This window comes from Mesocricetus auratus, unplaced genomic scaffold (genome assembly GCF_017639785.1).
Source record: "Mesocricetus auratus isolate SY011 unplaced genomic scaffold, BCM_Maur_2.0 Super-Scaffold_100038, whole genome shotgun sequence".
NCBI lineage: Eukaryota > Metazoa > Chordata > Mammalia > Rodentia > Cricetidae > Mesocricetus > Mesocricetus auratus.
The window spans coordinates 1,783,685-1,804,763 of NW_024429216.1; the positions used below are offsets into that span (position 1 = coordinate 1,783,685).

General features: G+C 36.4%; 1 protein-coding gene across 1 annotated transcript in view; it reads right to left on the reverse strand.

Annotated features, from left to right (window-relative positions):
- Positions 1–2,122: 2,122 nt before the first annotated feature.
- Positions 2,123–21,079, reverse strand: part of LOC101826585 (alcohol sulfotransferase A-like) — a 50,353-nt gene continuing 31,396 nt past the window's right edge. The window contains exons 5-6 of the mRNA XM_040734234.1: positions 7,292–7,386; positions 2,123–2,293 (exon numbers count right to left, since the gene is read on the reverse strand). Coding sequence (XP_040590168.1) covers positions 2,123–2,293; positions 7,292–7,386 — 266 coding nt within the window. The remainder of the gene's footprint in view (positions 2,294–7,291; positions 7,387–21,079) is intronic.

The window sequence follows — 21,079 nt, forward strand, 5'->3', positions numbered from 1 at the left end:
ATGTAGTGGAGGAGGGGAGGGAGAGAGACCTGGGTTTGACACATGAAGCAAGGTTGTCTCTCATTTAAATGAAAAAAGAAAAGACTAAAAAAAGAAAAAAAGAGCTATGTCAACTAAACATGGCTGAACTGGAATATTGTAATGACCATCTCTCTGTTCTGCATTTTCTTCTGTATATAAATATGAAATCATAATAACTGAAAGTGTTTTTGGAAAATTTTTGTTTGATGTTTAAAAGCATATTAATCCTAACTACTCAGATGACCAAATCTTCCAAACAAAAGTAAAAATTCAAAGAGGCAAGACAAGGTATTTTTTGTTCCCTGAGAAGAGCAACTAAAGCACAATGAAAATAGAGATAGAAAATGCCTCCCAGCTTAGTCCAGCTTAACACATAACACAGCCTTTCATGCATTATGACTTTAGTTAATTAGGTATGTAATGATAAGAAATGAATTAAACTTTGATCTACTCATACATTCATGACTGAAAAATGAAACCAATAATGTGTAAGACTTGAAAACATCAAAAGTATTCTCAAGCATTTCATTTTTCAAAATGTTTCACAGCATATCCATATCATCATCCCCTATCCTCAAGTCATGAGTCAGGGAGAGGTGGGTAATGCAATTGGCCTCTCCCCTAAATGACCTGGTTTCCAGTGAGAATCATGACTTATAAATTTTTAGTATAATGAAAATAATCTTTTAAAATATAAGTTACCTTCAAATGCAAAAGAAGTGATGTCACATATAATCACTATGATAATTAAATTATGTATGACTTATGGAGTTAGATCATGTTTTTTGACATAACTGATACATATATTTATTTCCTTCTAATGTATAAGGTACATGTAATATACCATATTTTGAAAGACACTAAACTAAAATCCCATTGTGGTCTCATCCTGAAGAATCTAGTTGGAAAAACATGACAGTTGTCCTCATGGAACTGTTTCATTACAGCAAATCCTATAATGAACAACTGCTCTTCATTTTGAGACCTGAAGCTCTAGTGCAGAAAACTCTATCTCCATAGAGTTTGGAACACAACAGGTTATCTGCCAACAGCAGTAGATTCTTCTAGTGACCTCAGTCCTTAGTGTACAGATGACCATATTCTTGAGGTGACATGTATGTGTGCAGAAATATGAGTCCAGACTTCCTCCTGTGAGGACATTAGAGTATTGTATTAAATGTAACCTGCTGACAACTGTTAACTTACTTTTTCAAATTTATACTCTTCATGTCTTTAAATCCTAGGACCTGATCTTTACAGTCTATGGTAGAGGAAGAATGAATGTTAAGTATGAAACATGTAAAGTATTGGGAGAAGAAAATTAAGCCCATAGATCTCCACATGCTGCCTGTATGTCCAACATCTACACTCGTCCAAAAATATATGAGCATCTGACTCATTTCTTCTTCAAACCTGAGCTCTATATAAACACTTATTTGCTAATTATGTGAGGTGAGTCTCCAGGTGTGATTCATTTCTGGATAAAATACATCCTCAATATTACAGCTATGAAAAGACAACCACAATCTGCTACTAGCATAGATATGGAGCACAGACATAGATAAGATGGATATTGCCATCCTAGGAGAGACAATCCAGTAAAACATAGAATAGCCCTGAGTCTGAAACAATCCAAATTTAGGTTGATAAATGCAATCATATTGCAATTCATTTGGTGTTTATAGTGTGGGTCAACAACCTTTGCACATGTTCATCATATTTTCCAGCTGTTAATGGAAGTGCTTTTTGTGGTTATTGTTCCAAATATATCTTTGGACACATGTATTATACATTTTCTTTACAGGTGATGTTTAAGATACAGGAAGACTAACAGAGCCTCATTGAAATATGTCTACTATTGAAAGTATTTGGCATAATCCTCTACATTCCTTAAGTTCTCTCCTAGAACAAATCAAATTTCAGAGTTCTTGAAGCCCACATGACCAGCATGGAAAATTTCTCCTATAAGGCCTTTGAGAATCTATGATTTGATTTACAATGAATTATGAAATATTCCTAAATTTTCTTAGTTTCCTTGGAACAACAAGTCCATCCAACTGTTCTGAAATATTTTGAAGTTAGAAGATTTCTTCACCTTTTCTCATGAAGACAAAATCATGAGGAAAAAATTTTCTGTCACGAGACTATAATTGGACATTTTATTTTCTTTCATGGCTTGGAAGGAGCTGTACTTTAGGACCATTTCAAGTTCATCTGGCTCTAACTTCTTTCCCAGGAAGTCACAGATCTTCTCTATGGTTCTCCTTGTATCCTAAATAAAGAATAAACAAAAAGTAAGTAAGAAAATGATGCATATTCATACAACAAGGACATTGTTCAACTATGTTCATAGCATTATTTGTAATAGCCACAACCTTGAAGCAAACTAGATGCCCCTCAATTGAAGAATGGATAGAGAAAATGTGGTACATTTACACAATGGAATGCTACTCAAAAGAAAAACCAATGGAATCTTGAAATTCATAGGCAAATGGGTGGAACTAGAAGAAACCCACTTGAGCGAGGGAACCCACTCACAAAAAAAAACAAGCATGGTATGAAGTCACTCATAAAGGGACTTTAGACATAGAGCAAAGGATTGCCAGCCTACAATCCAAACCACCAGAAGAAGTAGGAAATAAGGAGGACCCTAAGAGATACATACATGGTCCCGAGGAGAAGGAAAAAGAGACAAGGTCTCCTGAGAAAATTGGCAGCATGGGAGAAGGAAAGAGGGCCTTAGCAGAAAGAGAAGGGGAAAAGAGGAGGTGAGAAGAGGACACAGGGAGCAGGAAGGTTGAGTCAGGGGAAGAATAGAGGAGAGCAAGAAAAGAGACACCAAAATAGAGGGAGCAATTATAGGGTTAAAGAGAAATCTGGCACTAGGGAAATGTCCAGAGACCTACAAGGATGATGCCAACTAACAATCTAAACAATAGTGGAGAGGTTCCCGTAAATCACCTTCCCAGATAATGAGATTGATGCCTATGTTATATATATGTCATCCTAGAGCATTCATTCAGTAGATAATGTGAGCAGACACCCTCAGCTAAACACTGAATTGAAGTCCTGGAATCTTGTTGCAGAGCAGGAAGAGTGATGAGAAAAGAGACAAGACCAGGCTGGAGAAATCAAAAGAAACAGCTGACATGAACAAGGTGGATCTCATGGACCCCAGACTGATAGTTGGGAAACCAGCATAGTACTGACCCAGATACCCTGATTGTGGGTATCAGTTAGTAATCCTGGACAATCTATGGGGCCTCTGAATGTGGATCAGTATTATCCCTAGTATAGGAATGGACTTTGTGAGCCAATTCCACATAGAGGGATACTTTCTCAGCCTAGACACACAGGGGGGCAAAGGACCTGCTCCAAGTGATATGACACACTTTGAAGATTCCCGCATGGAAGGGCTCAAATTCACTAGGGACCAGTAAGAGGATGAGATAGGGGCCTAGTGGAGGAATAGGAGGATGTGAGGGAGAGGGAACTGGAATTGACATGTAAAACAAGCTTGCTTCTAATTTAAATTTGAAATATCTGAAGAAAAATAGGGACATGAAGAAGGAAATGACATCATGAAAGGAGAAAGCATTCCTTGGGAACCCATAGGTAAAGCTGGGCAGGGAAGCAGGTAGGCTAAATGCAGATCTTTTCCTCTCAATTTGCTCACCGAAGTCCAGTCTTGTAGTCTCATTTACACTTCTGTGTAGAACATCTGGTGCAGCCTCCCTCCACAAATTCCTCTGTTTGAAGTGGCTCACATAGATCTTAACCTCCAAAATTCCTTTTCCATACATATTGCTTTGTCCTAGAATTGAATTCCAGAGGATACTCCCTAAGAACCCACAGGCTACTACTAGGAAAGCAGGTAGGCTAACTGCAGACCCTCAGCTATCCCTCCATTCTTCCAAGTCCAATCCTCAATCTCATCAGCAGCTTTACATCAAACCACCTGTGGCTGCATGTCCTCAGTCATTGTACAATTCACAGGTGACTAAGCAGAACCTGTGGGAAACTCTGCATTCCTCCCTCTTCTGGACATTATTATGCCACCATAGCTAATCCTCATTCATAAGTGTCTTCTTTCTCTATCCAGAAAAATCATTTTACTTGAAATACCAGAGGCTTCACTCATCATGATCTCAGAAGAATTTTCCACCAGGAAACACACAGTTGCATTACACCCCTAAGTACCAGACAAGCAACAAATAATGAGCAAGGAAGCAACAACCCAACAAGACCTAGAATTTCAATATTCCCAACCACAGATGTTTGCATAATATCCCTCCTAAAAATCACAGTCAATAATACGCAGGACAGGCTGTCTTCACTTGTGCGCAGAAATCCTATTACAACAGAATAGGTACAACGAAAAGTACCTTAAAGCAGCCTGTATGGAGGTGCTAGAAGTCTATAAAGAGGAAATGTACAAAATCCATAAAGAAATATATAAAAACACAATGGAAAGTCATTAATAGAGCCATTTAAATCCTGAAATTATAAATGGAATCACTCAAGAAAATCCAAAATGAAAGAAAAATGCTAAGAAAAAAATTAGGAACTAGAAAAGGAACCACAGTTCTGAGCTTTATGAACTTAATATCAGTGATAGGTGAATTTCAGGCATTGAAGAAAGCATAGAATAAACACATACATTGTTCAAATAAAATGTGAAATCCAAAAAATTCCTGTCAAATCACTCAGGATTTCTGGGACATTATGAATACCTTAAATCTAATAGTAAGAATAGAGGAAGAAGGAAAACATAGATCTAATGCACCCAAGATAATTTAAATAAAATCTAAGAAGAAAAATGTCCTAACCTAAAGGAGATGCATATACAAGTAAAAGTAGCATACAGAACACCAAATAGACTGAATAGGGAAATAAAATCCAATCAGCTCCTAATAATTAAAAACCTAATACAGCAGAAAAGTTATTGAAGAATAGACAATGACAGGATGGTTGATCAAGTGGGGAGGGTTAAATAAGAGAGATTGACGGAGTGAATATAGAGAGATAGTTCAATTAAGGTAATTTTGAAGGACCATATTTATAATCCAATAAGGGGGAAACTTCTTATGTATGTGTGTATACACACACCACACGTGCGAACGCAATCTAAATAATATAAACTAATGGGGGAGATGGTGTTCCAAATGGCCATTTCTTGTCACCAAATGAGATTTACAATACTGATATTGGGTACATCAAATTGAATGGTTGGTCAAAGGTATCCTATGCAAAGCCCTAAACAACACAGGCTAAGACTACAGGTTGTTCTACAAAAATGTACAGCAAGTCCCTGTTGCTAAATACAACACCTGCATAACTCATTCAACATGGAGATGTTGCTTTTATCCCTACTTTCAGCACCTTGTTATAGGAAGTTACTCTGTACACTGTCAAAAGAGAAATGTAAACATGAAGCCAGTTAAAAATCCTTTGCTCGGCCGGGCGTTGGTGTCGCACGCCTTTAATCCCAGCACTCGGGAGGCAGAGGCAGGCGGATCTCTGTGAGTTCGAGGCCAGGCTGGACTGATAGCCTCCAAAACAGAGAAACCCTGTCTTGTAAAACAAAAAAAATCCTTTGCTCTACAATGATGTAGTACATGGAAGGTATGCTAGGAAAAAAATTTAAAAAATATATAAAATAAAATATAAAAGAAACATATGCTAAGAATGAAACTCACTGCAGTAGCCAAACAATAACTGGATACTTCACAGTTTTGTGTGCATGTGTCCCTTTATTTGGTTACAGTTCAGTGTCTTAACTTTTTTCTTTTTCAGTGTTTTCTTATTTGGGGCAAGATTGTTTTATTACTTTATTTTTATATTTGTTGAGAAATAATTTAAGGTTAGGTAAGGACAGGGATGATATTTGGAAGGAATCATGGGAGGGAAATAATACGAGCATAATACGTTTAACTTTAAAAAATATTTTAAACACTAAAAATACAGTGAGAAAAGTGAAAACAAAAACAAAGAACGTGCAAGTATCAGAAACCTTCATCATCACCAGAGTCTATTTCTATAAGATAAACAATAGCTATAATACTATTTCTTATCCCTCTTAACTAAATTTTTGAAAAGTGCTAATGATGAGCTAGTATTTTCTCTGACAGATTGTGTGCTAAGTGCAATTTCTCTTGTGCCGTTAAAAGTAAAATTGATATCTTTATCTGTGATATGTAAATGGTGGATACCTTTCACCCATAACTTCCAAACTACTTAAACATTTGAGCTGCTGATCAAATAAGAATATTTCTGATCTTATATGTTTTGTGTCATTATATTTCTATTGTTAGAGAAAGCATTTTTGACTAAATGAAAATACAATTCACAAATGAACTAAATTTTTTTCTTAATGGTCTTTTGTAATAATGTCTCTTATATCCCATGTTGACCACAAGACCACCATACAACCAAGCATGACCTAGAGCCCTTGAATCTGTCTCTATATCCCAGAGCCATGTTTACAGTCATATAGCACTCTGCCAAGATTTTTTTAATATAAGAAATATTTTAGTCACACACAAAGTACTTAACAATATTTCCAACTTTGTGTGGGAAACATCAAATTAAATGAAACCTGCCATGATCAGATAAGGGTGTAGCCTATCAGTCTATTTACACATATGCCAATATGTAATATTAAAACATTTTTATTTTCTTCTATAAAATGTTTTGGAATCTCTAGTATATCCTAGTCTGCCATGCATACACTCTGTAGCGAACTGTGGAGGACACCATTCTTCCTAATTGGTCACATTCTGTACACACCTGGTCATATTTGAGCCTTGCTCAGTACTGTTCATGTGACACAAGCACTTGTACTCTCCCAGGATTCAGAGATGAATTTCATGACTTTATGCTTCTTCTTGTAATCAAAGAGTGATGGATGCATTTGGGCACAAGAATGGAATGACCCTGCTTTACACATTTGACACTCACCACTAGGTTTCCAGATGTATGGAATGTAGTGCATAAAAATAATTTTTAAAAAGTCTGTAGTGTGAGTGTGAGCTATCCTACTCTAACTCAGGGTGGAGTCGGGTATAGAAGATGATGGTAATGGACAAATAGGCTCAATAGGAAATGCCATATGCAGGTCAAAAAAGGACACAGGGCATAATCTCACCTTTAGGAATTCTTCACGAGTCAACCCGGACAAAATAGGTGGAATGGAGACTTGGAGGAATGTGTGGTACTGCATGGAGTAAGTTGGTGAGAGGTGCATGGTTGCTGTAAGAGTGGCAGTTACCTTTCTCATGTCTTCATAGCTCAGCAGCAGGAAGTTTTCCCTTTCTTTCATGGACAGCCAGCCACAAGTGTGCTCAAACCATGATCCATATGCCACTGTGTGAAGTGAAAAAGAAAGTGTTGATTACTAACAATGAATGTGAGATCTGCCTGATAATCTTACCTTTTCTGCATATGGAAGATAATTTTACTAGTAAAAATCAAACTATTATTTACATTATTCATTGTGACATTTTGCTGATGGCCATGTCACAGGATCACCAGGTGGCAATAAAAATTTCAGGAACCTGGTCCACCAGAAAGCAACCCTTAGTGGAAAAGCTAATATAGGTAAAAGCAAGATATGGTTTTTATGCCTGCCTGTGATACAGCATGGGCTGCAGAAGATACAAAATAAGAATAATGATATATCACAGTGTTATTTTCTCTTGAGAAGACATATAGACTGTACCTTAGGTTACTGATGAAGAAAACAATTGTGATCCATAAGCTAAGTTATCTAAGGCTTTTTAACTTTAATGTTGAGAGATGTGTTCATGACTTTCAGTGTGCATCATAGCTAAAATTAAATTATAAACATGACTTAAGTTTATGTTCATATGTTATTGTTAATAGCATTGATGTGAAGAACCTGGAGAAATAGTCCAAAATTTAGAAAGGCTCATGGCTGAATGAGGGACTCATTGATGAGGAACTCTGTGAAGGAACAAGAACAAAGCAGCCCAGTTACTATTAGCAGATGAGCCTTTCTTGTGAGAATGGGTTGAGGATCAAATATGTTGTTTAATTCCTTATGGATATTTTTGCCATCATCCTCCTCATATAAAAATATGTGGAAGAATGGATATGTGTCATGTGGATTTAAAATAGAGATGAGTGAGTGTTTTTCATATATAAATTTTAGTTTTGTGACTCTTTAAATTATCCTTCTAAGATTATCTTTTAATATAAAAAATAAAGAATTTTACCCTTTCTTTGTAACTGCAAAATTCAGTGAACTAGTAAAAGAACTGGCTGAGAAAATACCTTGTGGTATATACTTTATTAATCTATAATAAGTTGTTTAGATATGATCACATCTGTGTTCTTGGAATAATTTGTTTTCATTTATAATAGGATGTTTGATCATGTAAGGAATATGGAAACCATGTGTTTTATGTATACTCATAATAATTTAATTGAAAATAAAAGGACACCACACCATGATTTTTGTAGTGTCTGAAAGATTTTGTGGTGGTATATAATGTGTAAAAGATAAGGAAGAACAATACAGAGAAAAGGAGGTGTAAAGACACCAAAGTGTGCACATTTTTTCCATTCATTACATTCCCAGAGAGTTACTTTGAGCTCCCTTGCTGGCTCCAGAATATTAAGTTTTATCCCTCAGAAGGAAAATAAAAGTGGAATGATTCTTTTCACTGAATCAGTGGGTTTCCCTCAATCTTTTTGCTGCTGAAGGCTTGTTCTTATGGTAGTGACATTTGACACACACACAGTTGATGAGCTGATGAAATCAAGTTGATTAGCAAACCGTTCTCCTTAAAGTCTTACTTCTGACACCATGAGAAGACATTCTCCTGGCAAGTTGCAATGACAGACACATGAATTGGTGAATAGTGATCAAAACAAAAGATAGCCAGAGTGGTGTGGGCATGTTTGAAGTTTTCTTTATCATCATACCTTAAGAAAAACCATAACCCTTTCTGTGGAAGATCCTCCCATTCACATGTTAGGTTCCACTACTTCTCCTGAAGACCCAAGTCACCAAAGTACAGAAAACAGGAGACTTCCCAGACACAGCCTTTCACATTCACCCAAAGCTTTATTTACATTCCCAGAGATACTGTAATGCTATTTTAACAGTCACAGTATCTTCACTGTTCCTGGATTGGTTGTAGTTTCTCTTCATATCTCAGTCTTCACTAAACACTTGCTTTGTTCCATGTTATATGAAAAAAGAACTGAATCAAGTGAGGAGAGACGATGATGCATAAACTAGTAGGAATTATTCAAGGAATATAAGATTTGATTAGAGTCTGGGGGTAAATGATTTACAGAGATGTTCTAGAGAGGAAAAGAATTGCTTAAGACAAGGCATAATTAAATAACATAAAGATTAAAAGCTTGGCTCACTTGCTGGCTCAGTGGAAAGTATTTGCCTTGCATGTGAGAACACCTGAGTTTCAATCTTTAGGAATCATTAAAAGATGGTAATTCGGTGTCCTTCTGTTACCATAGTGGTCCTTCTATGTCATGCTATGTACAGAAAGGTGAATGCCCAGAATCTTTGGACCTGCTAATCTGGCACAGACAGGGATAAACAAGAAGAAAGACACTGTATAAAATATGGCAGAATTTAAGACTCAACACATGATATTATCATCTATCTTTAGCACAAGTACACCAACATTTACCCATTTGCATTCACATCATAAACACACATATAGAGACACATAAAAAGCAAACTAAAAGCAAAGCCAAATGTGGTATCACACATATGCCAAACAGATCCTGTTGCAAAACAAAACAAGGATCATTAGCAATGGCACCAAAAATAAGGCAAAATGCATATCTATATAATAACTAACAGTGGTTCTGCCTTGTAAGTTGTTTTAAATATACTTGTTTGTTTGGGGACAGGGATTGCAAAAGGTATGCCCACAAGTTGTGGTATGTAGACCAGGATGGCCTTGAACTATTGATTTACTTGTCTCCACAACATTATTTCTGGGATTTCAGGCCTACATCATCCTATTCTGCCTACATATTTATTATTTTCTTTCATTTTAATTGATATGTATCAAGAAAGGAGACATAGTAGATGTATCCAACAAAAATAAACACCCACAAGAACTGTGTCTTAGTGAAGAGTAATGTTCAACAAGCATAAAAGTAAGTACCTGACTCTTGGTGAAGCGTGCTAGGAGGACAGAAAGATTCAGTGACAGAGACAGAAAAATGGTATCTTATATGGTGTTTGAAGCAATGTTTCCCATCAATACAGCAACATTTTGAGGTAAATATAATAAAGGTATTCAAGTTTGTATGACACAATTGAATCAATCAACAGTTTGAGGGGAATGAATCACCTGATTGAGAGGGAGAGAAAAAGAGATGGTGAAAAGGAAGATTAGGGATGGATGGAGAGAGAGAGACAAGATTTTATATATGGATATTGAGGCAATATGCAAGGCCCTAGAAACTTGAGGTTAGAAATTATCATTAAGCAAAGAGACCTCCTTTAAGATCTTTCATGTGCTTTTGACCACTGAGCCATCTCTCAAGTTCCCAAAGACATAACTTTAAAGAGTAAGATATATTGCACAATGAAAAATAGAAACTAGTGCAAAAAATTAAACAGTAAATTGCAAATTAGATAGAGGTACCAAAAGGAATGATACAGTTATGAGAAGACAATGGGTAAAAATATTTATCTTATAAATCTCTATGTGTAACCCACATAAATTAGAAGTAGATGATTGACTCCACAAAATTATTCTTGGGATCCAACAAAAGTTTTGTGAGATGTGTGTACCTACACAGATACTTATATACTCATGCATATTAGATCATAATAAGTGGGACAATATTTAGAAAGGAAAATCATTACAGTATTAATGCTGTATGAAACACATGAGACAATTCATTTAGAACAAAGATACCTTGAAACAGGAGTTGTAAACAAAATAAACCATTTTCTCTATAAGTAGGTTTTGCTAGAAAAGATATTGGAGGAATTTAGGACATTTCATAGACAAGACCAGAAAATAATGTCACTATATAATATGATAATTAATAAAGAAAGTACATTGAAACTGGCAGGAGAGAAACACAAAGACCAAACCTGAGAATAATAGGGAGAGAAGAAGACAAACACCAGCTCAGTGGCACAGAAAATATATTCAACAAAATCATAGAAGAAATGCTTCCCAGCCTAAAGAAGGAAATGCCTATGGAGATTTTAAAAAACCATTTTGGCTGTTTGTTATGGTTCCTTAATGGCTTGCTCTGACTTAAGTATTAACTCATAATTACCATTATATATTTTTATAATGTCTTATCTTACCAAGGATGTAGCCTCGTGTCCTCTCTTCCCAGGATCACATAGTGACTCCCTACTCCTGACTACATTTCCAGGATCCTCCTCGACTCCTAGTCCCACCTATCTTGCTTCCCTATTGGACAACAGTGCTTTACTTATCAACCAATCGAACAAACATACACATGGAAGGACTTCCCCCACCATCAATCTATCATCATAGAGACCTCATCTAGAATTTGATGAAACCAGATTCAGAGATTCACAACCAAGAATGATTCTGAGCTCTGAGAATCCATGCAAAATGTGTAATCAGGTATTGTATGAGTGAGGGAGGTCAAAATCATCATTGAGAAATCTACAGATACAGTTGAAGCATGCGGGTGGAAACTCATGAACTGGAACTACAACCAGGAAAATTTCAGAGAACTGAACATGCCCTCCATTTGTGGGAGACAATTGTGAATTTTGGAGTAGCTGAGGGACCCCTGGCAGTAGGACAATGATAAAAACCTGGTACATGAGCTAAGTTGTTGGTGCGCATTACTTGTGGTGGAATGCCATGTTCAGTGGCAGTAGGACCATGATATAATACTAGTACATGAGCTAATTTTTTAAGACAATTCCCTATGGTAAGATGCCATGCTCAGTCTTAATGCTTGGGAGAGGGGAATGACCCTGCCTCAACATATTGTGCTAGACTATGTTGAATCCTCATGGTAGCCCTTACCTGTGAGGAGAAGTGGACTATGGTAGGCTAGAGGTAAATGATGGGAGTGGGAGGAGGCAAGCGTTGGGAATGGAGTGGGAGGGAGAACTGTGTTTGGAATGCAAAATTAAACCAACAAATAAAAAGATTGAAAAAAAGGAAAGTATAGCCAAATAAGCACTTTCTTCTACATTGCTTCTTGTACAAGTATTTTATATCAGAGAATATGGAGCAAATTAGAAACAGTTAAACAAGAAAACAGCTTGAGCTTCTTGACAAAATCATCAAAATGATAAGAATCAATATGAAACTTTCAGTAGTAACTGAATAGTAATGGTGAAATTTTCTTCATTAAAATGACATTCTAGAAGACTGGAAGTGAAAAGGGGGAGGTATATATATAGTATGCTTCATCATAAAAGATATATGGAACCTTAAAACTGAATATGGGGAAAATGTTTAGGGCAAATGGTGCTAGAAAACAAGAAAGTGCTGCTGATCTTATCAAACAAAATTGATTTGAAACCAAATCTTGTAAGAAATGATAAACAATATTTTCTAATGATTAGGGCAACTATCCATGTGAGAACTATACAATTTAACACATAGTTCCAAACAGTTTTACATAGAAAATATTACCTATTGTAAAGCCACAGGTTACCACCAGGTATTATAGCAGTCTTTCTATCAACATTAACCCATCATCCCAATTGAAATAAAAAAGTATTAAATGACATCACAGTTAAAACTACCATAAAAGACATTTGTAGAATATTGTATCCAAAGACTACAGAAAGACTTTGGTCTCAGCTTCCCATGGGACTTTCTGTAAATCAGGTCATATATTAGGACATAAAGAATGTCTCAACAAATACTGGGAAATAAAATAATTTCCTACATTCTATCTGACAACAATGAAATTGCTACAAATAAACAACAAGAGAAACTAGAAGGAGGGCAAACTGATAGAAAATAAACAACTCACGTCTTAATGATGATGGAGTCTTTAAAAAATTAGAGCAGGAAGATTCTTATAATGTAATATGTGAGATGCATGTAAACAGTCCTAAGAGAGATGTTCAAAGGCCAATGTGCCTACATTAATAAATCAAAGAGATTTCAAATAAACTAGTTAATGTTTAACAATAGGGCTTTGGTAAAAGAATAAGACAAATCAAGCATGAAACTTGGTAGCTGGTAAAAAGCAGTGAAATGAAACATCAGCAACAACTGTTATTTCAAAGTAAAAGAATATGGACAAACTTTAGATTAACAAAGTAAAAGAAGGAATGAATGTCAAATCTACTACAGTAAGACATGAAAACAGAATCTGTATGATAGGCACCAGTGAAATTCAGTAAATTATTAGAATTTACCTTGAAAACATTGCACTAAACTAGAAAATCTCAAACACATGGTTGAATTTCTACATACATAAAAACTACCAAAATTAGGATGAAAAATTTAAAACTATACTGGTAAGGATGGGGAGAAACTCAGAAGTTAAAAGCATTCACTCTCTTCTAGAATCCCATGATTCACTGTATGTTGATGGATCATGCCTTTGTCCCAGCATTCAGGAGGGCAGAAGGGCTTGGATCTCTGTTAGTTTGAAGCCAGCCTGATCAACAGAGAATGAGGATTCAATTGTGAATACCCACGTGATAGCTCACAATGCCCTATTTCAGCCTCTGTGGGCATCAGACATATATGCAACACACACACATGCATGCAAGAAAAAAAATAAAAATCCTTGAAAATAGTCAGGTCTAGCTCTAACCCTTGCATACACCTCTGAGGCCAGGGGAAGGCATAGCTGACAGGCTGAACAACTCTGCTACTGCTGATGCCCAGATCCGGGGTCTTGAGTAGGCCCATGCCAACATCTCTCCTATTTATGAGATGCAGGAGCAGGTGAAAGAAGTGGTCTTGCTGAATCCTAACCACAGGATCTCCATGACTCTGAGCAATAGTAGGATATTTGAGAGGAGGGGATGAGATTCCAGTATTGATGGTGTAGCAGAAACAAGAGCCTCTCAGACTAATGACTCATTGCAATAAACATTTGCAAGGAAATCTGTTTGAACAAAAGTTTATACTCTGTGACATCCCTTAGCTCCTCATACAATTATGGTGAACAAATATGTAATGGAGAGTAGGGAAGGATGTAGGAAAATGTGGTAGATGTATGGGAGAACTGGAGACACCACAACTATGAATGGAATGAGAGAATACTGCCATTGATAAATCAGTAGGTTATTGCCCAGAGGGTTGTAGAGATGGTTCATTTTTTGCTTTCTTCCTTTCTCTCTCTCTCTTTGCTCTCTCTCTGTCTCTCTCTCTCCCTTCTTTTCCTTCTTTACTGCCTTAATAAATTTATTAATTCATTTATTTTATTTCATATTCTGTCTGCAGTTTCCCCTCCCCACTCTACTCTTAGTCCCTCTCCCACATCTTCCCTCTCTTCCTATGTCCCCGATCTACTTCTCTGATTCTCTTTAGGAAAAGACAGGTCTCCCATGAGTATCAACAAAGCATGACATATCAAGTAGTAGTAAGACTAAGCAACTCCCCGTATATTAAGAATGGATAAGGCAAACCAATAAGAGAAGTAGAGTTACAAATGTTTGTAAAAGTGTAGAGGTTAGCCCGTGTTCCCACTGTTATGAGTTCCACAAGGAGAAAAAGCTACACATCTGTAACGTTTATGGTCAGAGGCATTATTATCCCTGCTTATTTGTTCAGTCTCTGTGAGTTACAGTGAGTCCAGATTAGTTGACTCTGTGAGGTTTCTTGTGGTGTCTTTGACCAGTCTGGCTCCTATAATCCTTTCTATTCCTCCTCATCAGAATTTCCCAAACTCCAGCTAATATTTGGCAATGTGTCTGCATCTGTTTCCATCTTTGTTTTAGATATCTCAGATTTTTTGTTTTTCTATATCAAAGTGAGTATTGACTTTCAAATTGTTTAAAGAATGGGGTTGGACCTCTGATGGAAATTATGTTACATATGTAAATTTCTTTTGTAAGGCAAACATTTTTCTATGGCAATCCAACAATCCATGAGCATAGGAGATTTTTTTCCTCTATTGACCTCTTCTTCAGTAAAGAACAACACTGAAATTTTATTGCCTACAAATATTTTATTATTGTTTTTATTTTCTAATTTTGGGAGGTTACAACAGTATGAGGCATATGTGGAAGGGCTCAAAAATGCATGGGATGGGAGTGTGCCAGGGTATTTTCCCACAAACTAAATAAAAAATCATGTTATAATCACTCACCATTGTCAAGTTTACTTTAATCTAGAGATGCAGTGAAGTGCTGGCTTTTTATACAAATACCAATACATATAAATTAAATAGCATGGATGAACACAAAAGCATGAAATACACTATAATCTGTGTAGGCATAGAAATGTTATTTTTGATAAAGTTCATCATGCCCTTATGAATAAAGACCTAAATAATTTGTAATAGAAGGAACAAATTTCAACATAATATTTGCCATATTTTAGAAAATTTAGCTAATATTACACTCAATAGGGGAAAATTCAATGTATTACCAATAAGAAGAACAATAAGTCAGGGATGTATGCTTTCTCCACTCTTTTTGATGCAGTATCAAAGTCTATGCTAGAAATAAAACACAAAGGAATAAACAAATGGTACACAATCAGGAAATGAATTCAAAGTATCATTTTCATATGATACAAATTTATCATTAAAACTAGTGAAAGGGTATACAAGAAAACACATATAATAAAGGCTTTTATCAAAGTGACAGGATAGAGAATTAAAATAGCATTTCTGTTTATTAAGGACAAACAAATTGAGAAACAATTCAGAGAAATAAGTTTGTTCAAAATTGCCTCAAGAAAATACATCAGAAAAATCTAATCATGTGTTGTGGCTTGAAAAGGATGTCCCCTAAATCCAACACCCCTTCATGATAAAGATCATGGGAAGATCAGAGATAGAAGGAACATACCTAAAAATAATAAAGGTAATATAGAGTAATCCAACAGCCAACATCAAAATAAATGGAGAGAAACCCAAAGCAATTCCAGTAAATTTTGGAACAACACAGAGTTGTACACTTTCTCCTTATCTTAACTTTCTCCTTAGTATATTAATTCTAGCTACAGAATAACACAACAAAAGAAGACCAAGGGGACACAAACAAGAAAGGAAGAATACAAACATTTGCTATTTGCTGATGATATAACTACACAAATGACCCCAAATATGTACCAGGGAACTCCTACACCTGATAAACACTTTTGTAATGTGGCCAGACAAAAGATTGACTAAAAAAAGGTAGCCATCCTATATACAGATGATAAGAAAGAAATAATAGAAAACAATATTAGAAACAATACCCTTTACAATAGCCACAAACAACATAAAATATCTTGGGAGTGACTATCAGCAAACAAGTAAAGCCAGTATGACAAGAATGTTAAGTCCATGAAGAAGAAAACTGAAGAGGATATCAAAAATGGAAAGATCTACAATTTTCTTGTATAGGTAGGATTAATGTAGTAAAAATTGTAGTGTTACTGAAAGTATTCAACAGATTCAATGCAACACTCATCAAAATCCTAACAGATACCCAGGAGCAGCATCAGAAGTAAGTTTGAGCATCAGCCCCTAGCAGGATCTGAGGGAGTCTGGAGCTTCAGGCCAAGAGAAGCATTAGGAAGATGTCCAAATCTCAGGCCAGAAGCAGCTTCAGACGTAGTTAGAGGTTCTTGCCCTTAGCAGCCAAAAGAGAGCCACAAGCTTCAGACCCAGGAGCAGCATCAGAGGTAGATATGAGCTTCAGGCTTCAAGCCTGAAGGGAGCCATGAGCCCCAGACCTGGGAGAAGTGTTAGAGGGAGCCCCAACCTCAGGCACAGGAGTGAGGAGTGATTACTGGGTGAATGAACAGCAGTTGTTTCAGGCAGTAGCTTCCAGATTCTATTGCAAAAACTTCCTCTGGGAAAGAGCACCTGAGTTCCAGCCAGCATCCACTGCCATTCTCAGTTGGACCTACCCTGCTACAACATCAAACACTGGACCTTCAGCCCTATCAATACCTCCAATGAAAGGAGAATACCCTATAGCTTTATCCCCACCTGCACCTCAAGGTGTTACCACATTGGTTCCACTTTTACCAGGAAGAGAATTCAATGAAGCTTTGCATTATTTCTGCCTAAAGGAGCAGTCAAAAGAGCGACAGTTCCCAACTATACCAATTGGAGAAAGAGAGAACCCCCTAAGCATAAGCTTGACCTATACCTATTAGATGAAAAGATGTGTAGACTGCAACGTAAGAATATACTCAACAATATAAAGAACAATATGGCACCCACTAGAAACTGATGTTGTTACAACAGTAAGACCTGAATGTCTGAACACAGATGAAGCAAAAGAAAACAACCTAAAATAAATTTATGAGGATGACTGAGGCCCTTTCAGAGAAAATGAAACATTCTTTTAAAGAAATGGAGGGAAAAACAAACAAAAAATTGAAAGATATCAACAAATCCATTAAAGGAAACCAAGAAAAAGCAACCAAGCAAGTGAAGGAAAAAACTCAAGACATTAAATCTGAAATAGAAGCAATACAGAAAACACAGACCAAGGAGATACTGGAAATGGAAAGTCTGGATAAATAATCAGGAATCCCAAATACAAGCATGAACAACAGAATAAAAGATATGGAAAAGAATTACAGGCATTGAATATAATTTGGAGGAAACAGATTCATTGGGCAAAGTGAATTTTATATTTAACCAATCCTTAACACAAAACTTGCAGAAAATCTGGGATACCATGTAAAGACTGAACCAAAAGAATGATATGGATAGAAAGAGAATAAGTCCAACTGAAAGGTACAGAAAATAATTTCAACAAAATTATAAAAGAAAACTTCCCAACCTAAAGAAGGACTTGTCTATGGAAATACAAGATCCTTAGAGTATATCAAATAGAATGGACCAAAACAAAAATATCCTTTTACCACATAATAATCCAACAACAAACATACAGAATATAGAAAGATATTTATAGTTGAAAAGGCAGACCTATCAGAATTACACCTGACTTCGAATTGGAAAAAATGAAAGCTACAAGGTCTTGGCCAAATGTTCTGCAGACACTAAGGGACCTTGAATGCCGGTCCAGACTACTTTACACAGCAAAGCTTTCAACAACCATAGGTGGAGAAAACAAGATATTCCATGATGAAGCCAAATTTATATAATACCTATCCACAAACCCAGTCCTACAGAAACTACTAAAAGGAAAACGCCAACCCAAAGAAACCACATATTTCCATAAGAACACAGGAAATAGAAGAACTTACAGAAGAAAGTACTAAAGAACAAAATTGAGCACACAAGGACATCACCCAAAACAAAAACAAAATTAACAGGAATTATCATTCACTAGTAATTAATGTCCATTAATATAAATGTTTCTCAATTGACCTATAAAAAAGACACAAGTTAACAGATTAGATAAAAAACAGACTGCATCCTTCTGCTGCATATAAGAAACATGCCTCAACATCACAGACAGACATTACTTCAGGGTAAAGGGTTGGAAAATTTTCCAATCAAATGGACCTAAGGACCAAGCTGGTATAGCTAACCTAATATCTAATAAATAGGCTTCAAACTAAAGTCAGTTAAGGAGATACAGATGGGCATTACATATTCATCATAGGAAAAATCCGTCAAGAGTATGTTTCAGTTCCACAATCTATGCCCCAAACACAAGGGCTCCTCTATTGGTAAAAGAAATATTACTAAAGCTTAAATCAGAAATCAAGCACCATACACTGATAGTGTGAAACTTCAACACCCCTGTTTCAACACTGGACAAACCTGACAGACAGAAAGTTAACAAAAAATAACGGAAATAACAAGTGTTATGACTCCATATGGCTTAGCAGACTTCTATAGAACATTCCACACAAACAAAAAAGAATACTCTTTCTTTTCACAACTTCAAGGAACCTTCTTAAAAATAGATAACTAACTCAGTAATAAAGCAAACCTCAACAGATATAAAAAAGGAATAAAACATAGTATCCTGTTGGATCATCACAACTTAAGCTTAGAATTCAACAACAATGTTAATTTCAGAATGGCCACAAACATATGGAAATTGAATAATGATCAACTTATCCACCAATGAGTCATTGCAGAAATAAAGAAAGAAATAAAAGTCTTCCAAAAATTTATTGAAAATGACCACACCACATACTTAAACTTAAGGGACAAATGAAAGCAGTACTAAGAGGAAAGATCATATCACTAAATGCCTGTGTAATGAAGCTGGAAAAAGCTCACACCAGTAAACTAACAGAGAAACTGAAAGCACTAGAGCAAAAAGAAGCAAACTCATCAAGAAGCTGTATATGGAAAGAAATAGTCAAATTGAGGGCTGAAATAAAAAAATGCAGAAACAACGCAAAGAATCAACAAGACAAAGAGTTCGTTCTTTGAGAAATTCACAAAATAGCTAAACTTTATGCTAACTAACAAAAAGATAGAGAGAGCATGACACCAGTAGCCCTGAGACTTATATTGAAAAATAATAAATGGAACCTACAGAAACTGAGCAGATTCTGTTAGGCAAATGGCACAATCAACAAGATAAAAGAGCAGCCCATAGGATGGGAAAAGATCTTCACCAACCCCATATCAGACAGAAGGCTGATCTCCAAAATGTACAAAAACCTCGAGCAACTAGTCACCAAAATACTAAATAACTCAATTAAAAAGTGGGGTACATCCGGGCAGTGGTGGCACATGCCTTTAATCCCAGCACTCGGGAGGCAGAGGCAGGTGGATCTCTGTGAGTTCGAGGCCGGGCTGGACTGACAGCCTCCAAATCAATACAGAGAAATCCTGTCTCATAAAACCAAAAAATGAGTGGGGTACAAAACTAAACAGAGAATTCTCAATAGAGGAATCTAAACTGGCTGAAATATGCTACTGTTCAACATCCTTCGCCATCAGAGAAATGCAAATCAATAAAACTCTGAGATCTTACACCTGTCAGAATGGCTAAAATCAAAACCACATAACATTTTATGTTGGAGAGGATGTGGAGAAAAGGGAGTGCTTCTCCACTGCTGGTGGAAGTGCAAACTTGTAAAGCAACTTTGGAAATCAGTATGGTGGTTTCTCAGGAAAATGAGAACAGTCTACCTCATGATCCAGCCATTCCACTCTTAGGCATATACACAAAGGATGCACATTTGTACAACAAGGACATCTGTTCTACTATGTTCACAGCAGCATTAATTTTAATAGCCAGAATCTGGAAACAACCTAGATGACCCTCAACCACAGAAAGGATGCAGAAAATGTGGTTCCTTTACACAATGGGGTGCTACTCAGTAGGGAAAACAAAAACCAATGGAATCTTGAAATTTGCAGGCGAATGTACAGAACTAGAAGAAATCATTCTAAGTGAGGTAACCCGGTCACAGAAAGACAAACATGGTATATGGTTATTCATATATGGATATTAGACCTAGAAAAAAAGATTGCCTCCCTACAATCCACACCTCTATAGTAGCTAGGAAACAAGGAGGACCCTAAGAAAGACATACATGATCCCCCTTTGAAGTAGAAACTGACAAGAGCCCCTGAACAATTTGGAAGCATGGAGTGAGAGGGAAGTAAGGTAGAATAAAGAGGAAGAGAGAAGAGGAGGTGAGAAGAGAACATGAGGGATCAGGAAGATTGAGTGGGGAGAATAATAGAGGGGAGCAAGAAAAAAGACACAACAATAAAACAAGCCACTATAGGTTTAAAGAGAAATATAGCACTGTGGAATTGTACAGGGATCTACAAGGATGACCCCAATTAGGAATATAAGCAATAGTGGAGAGGTTACATTAAATGCCCTTCCCCTAAAAAGAGAATGATGACTTCCTTAAATGGCATCCTAGGACCTTCATCTAATAGCTGATGGAAGCAGATGCAGAGATCCACAGCTAAGCACTCAGGCTAACTCCTGGAATCCAGTTTCAGAGAA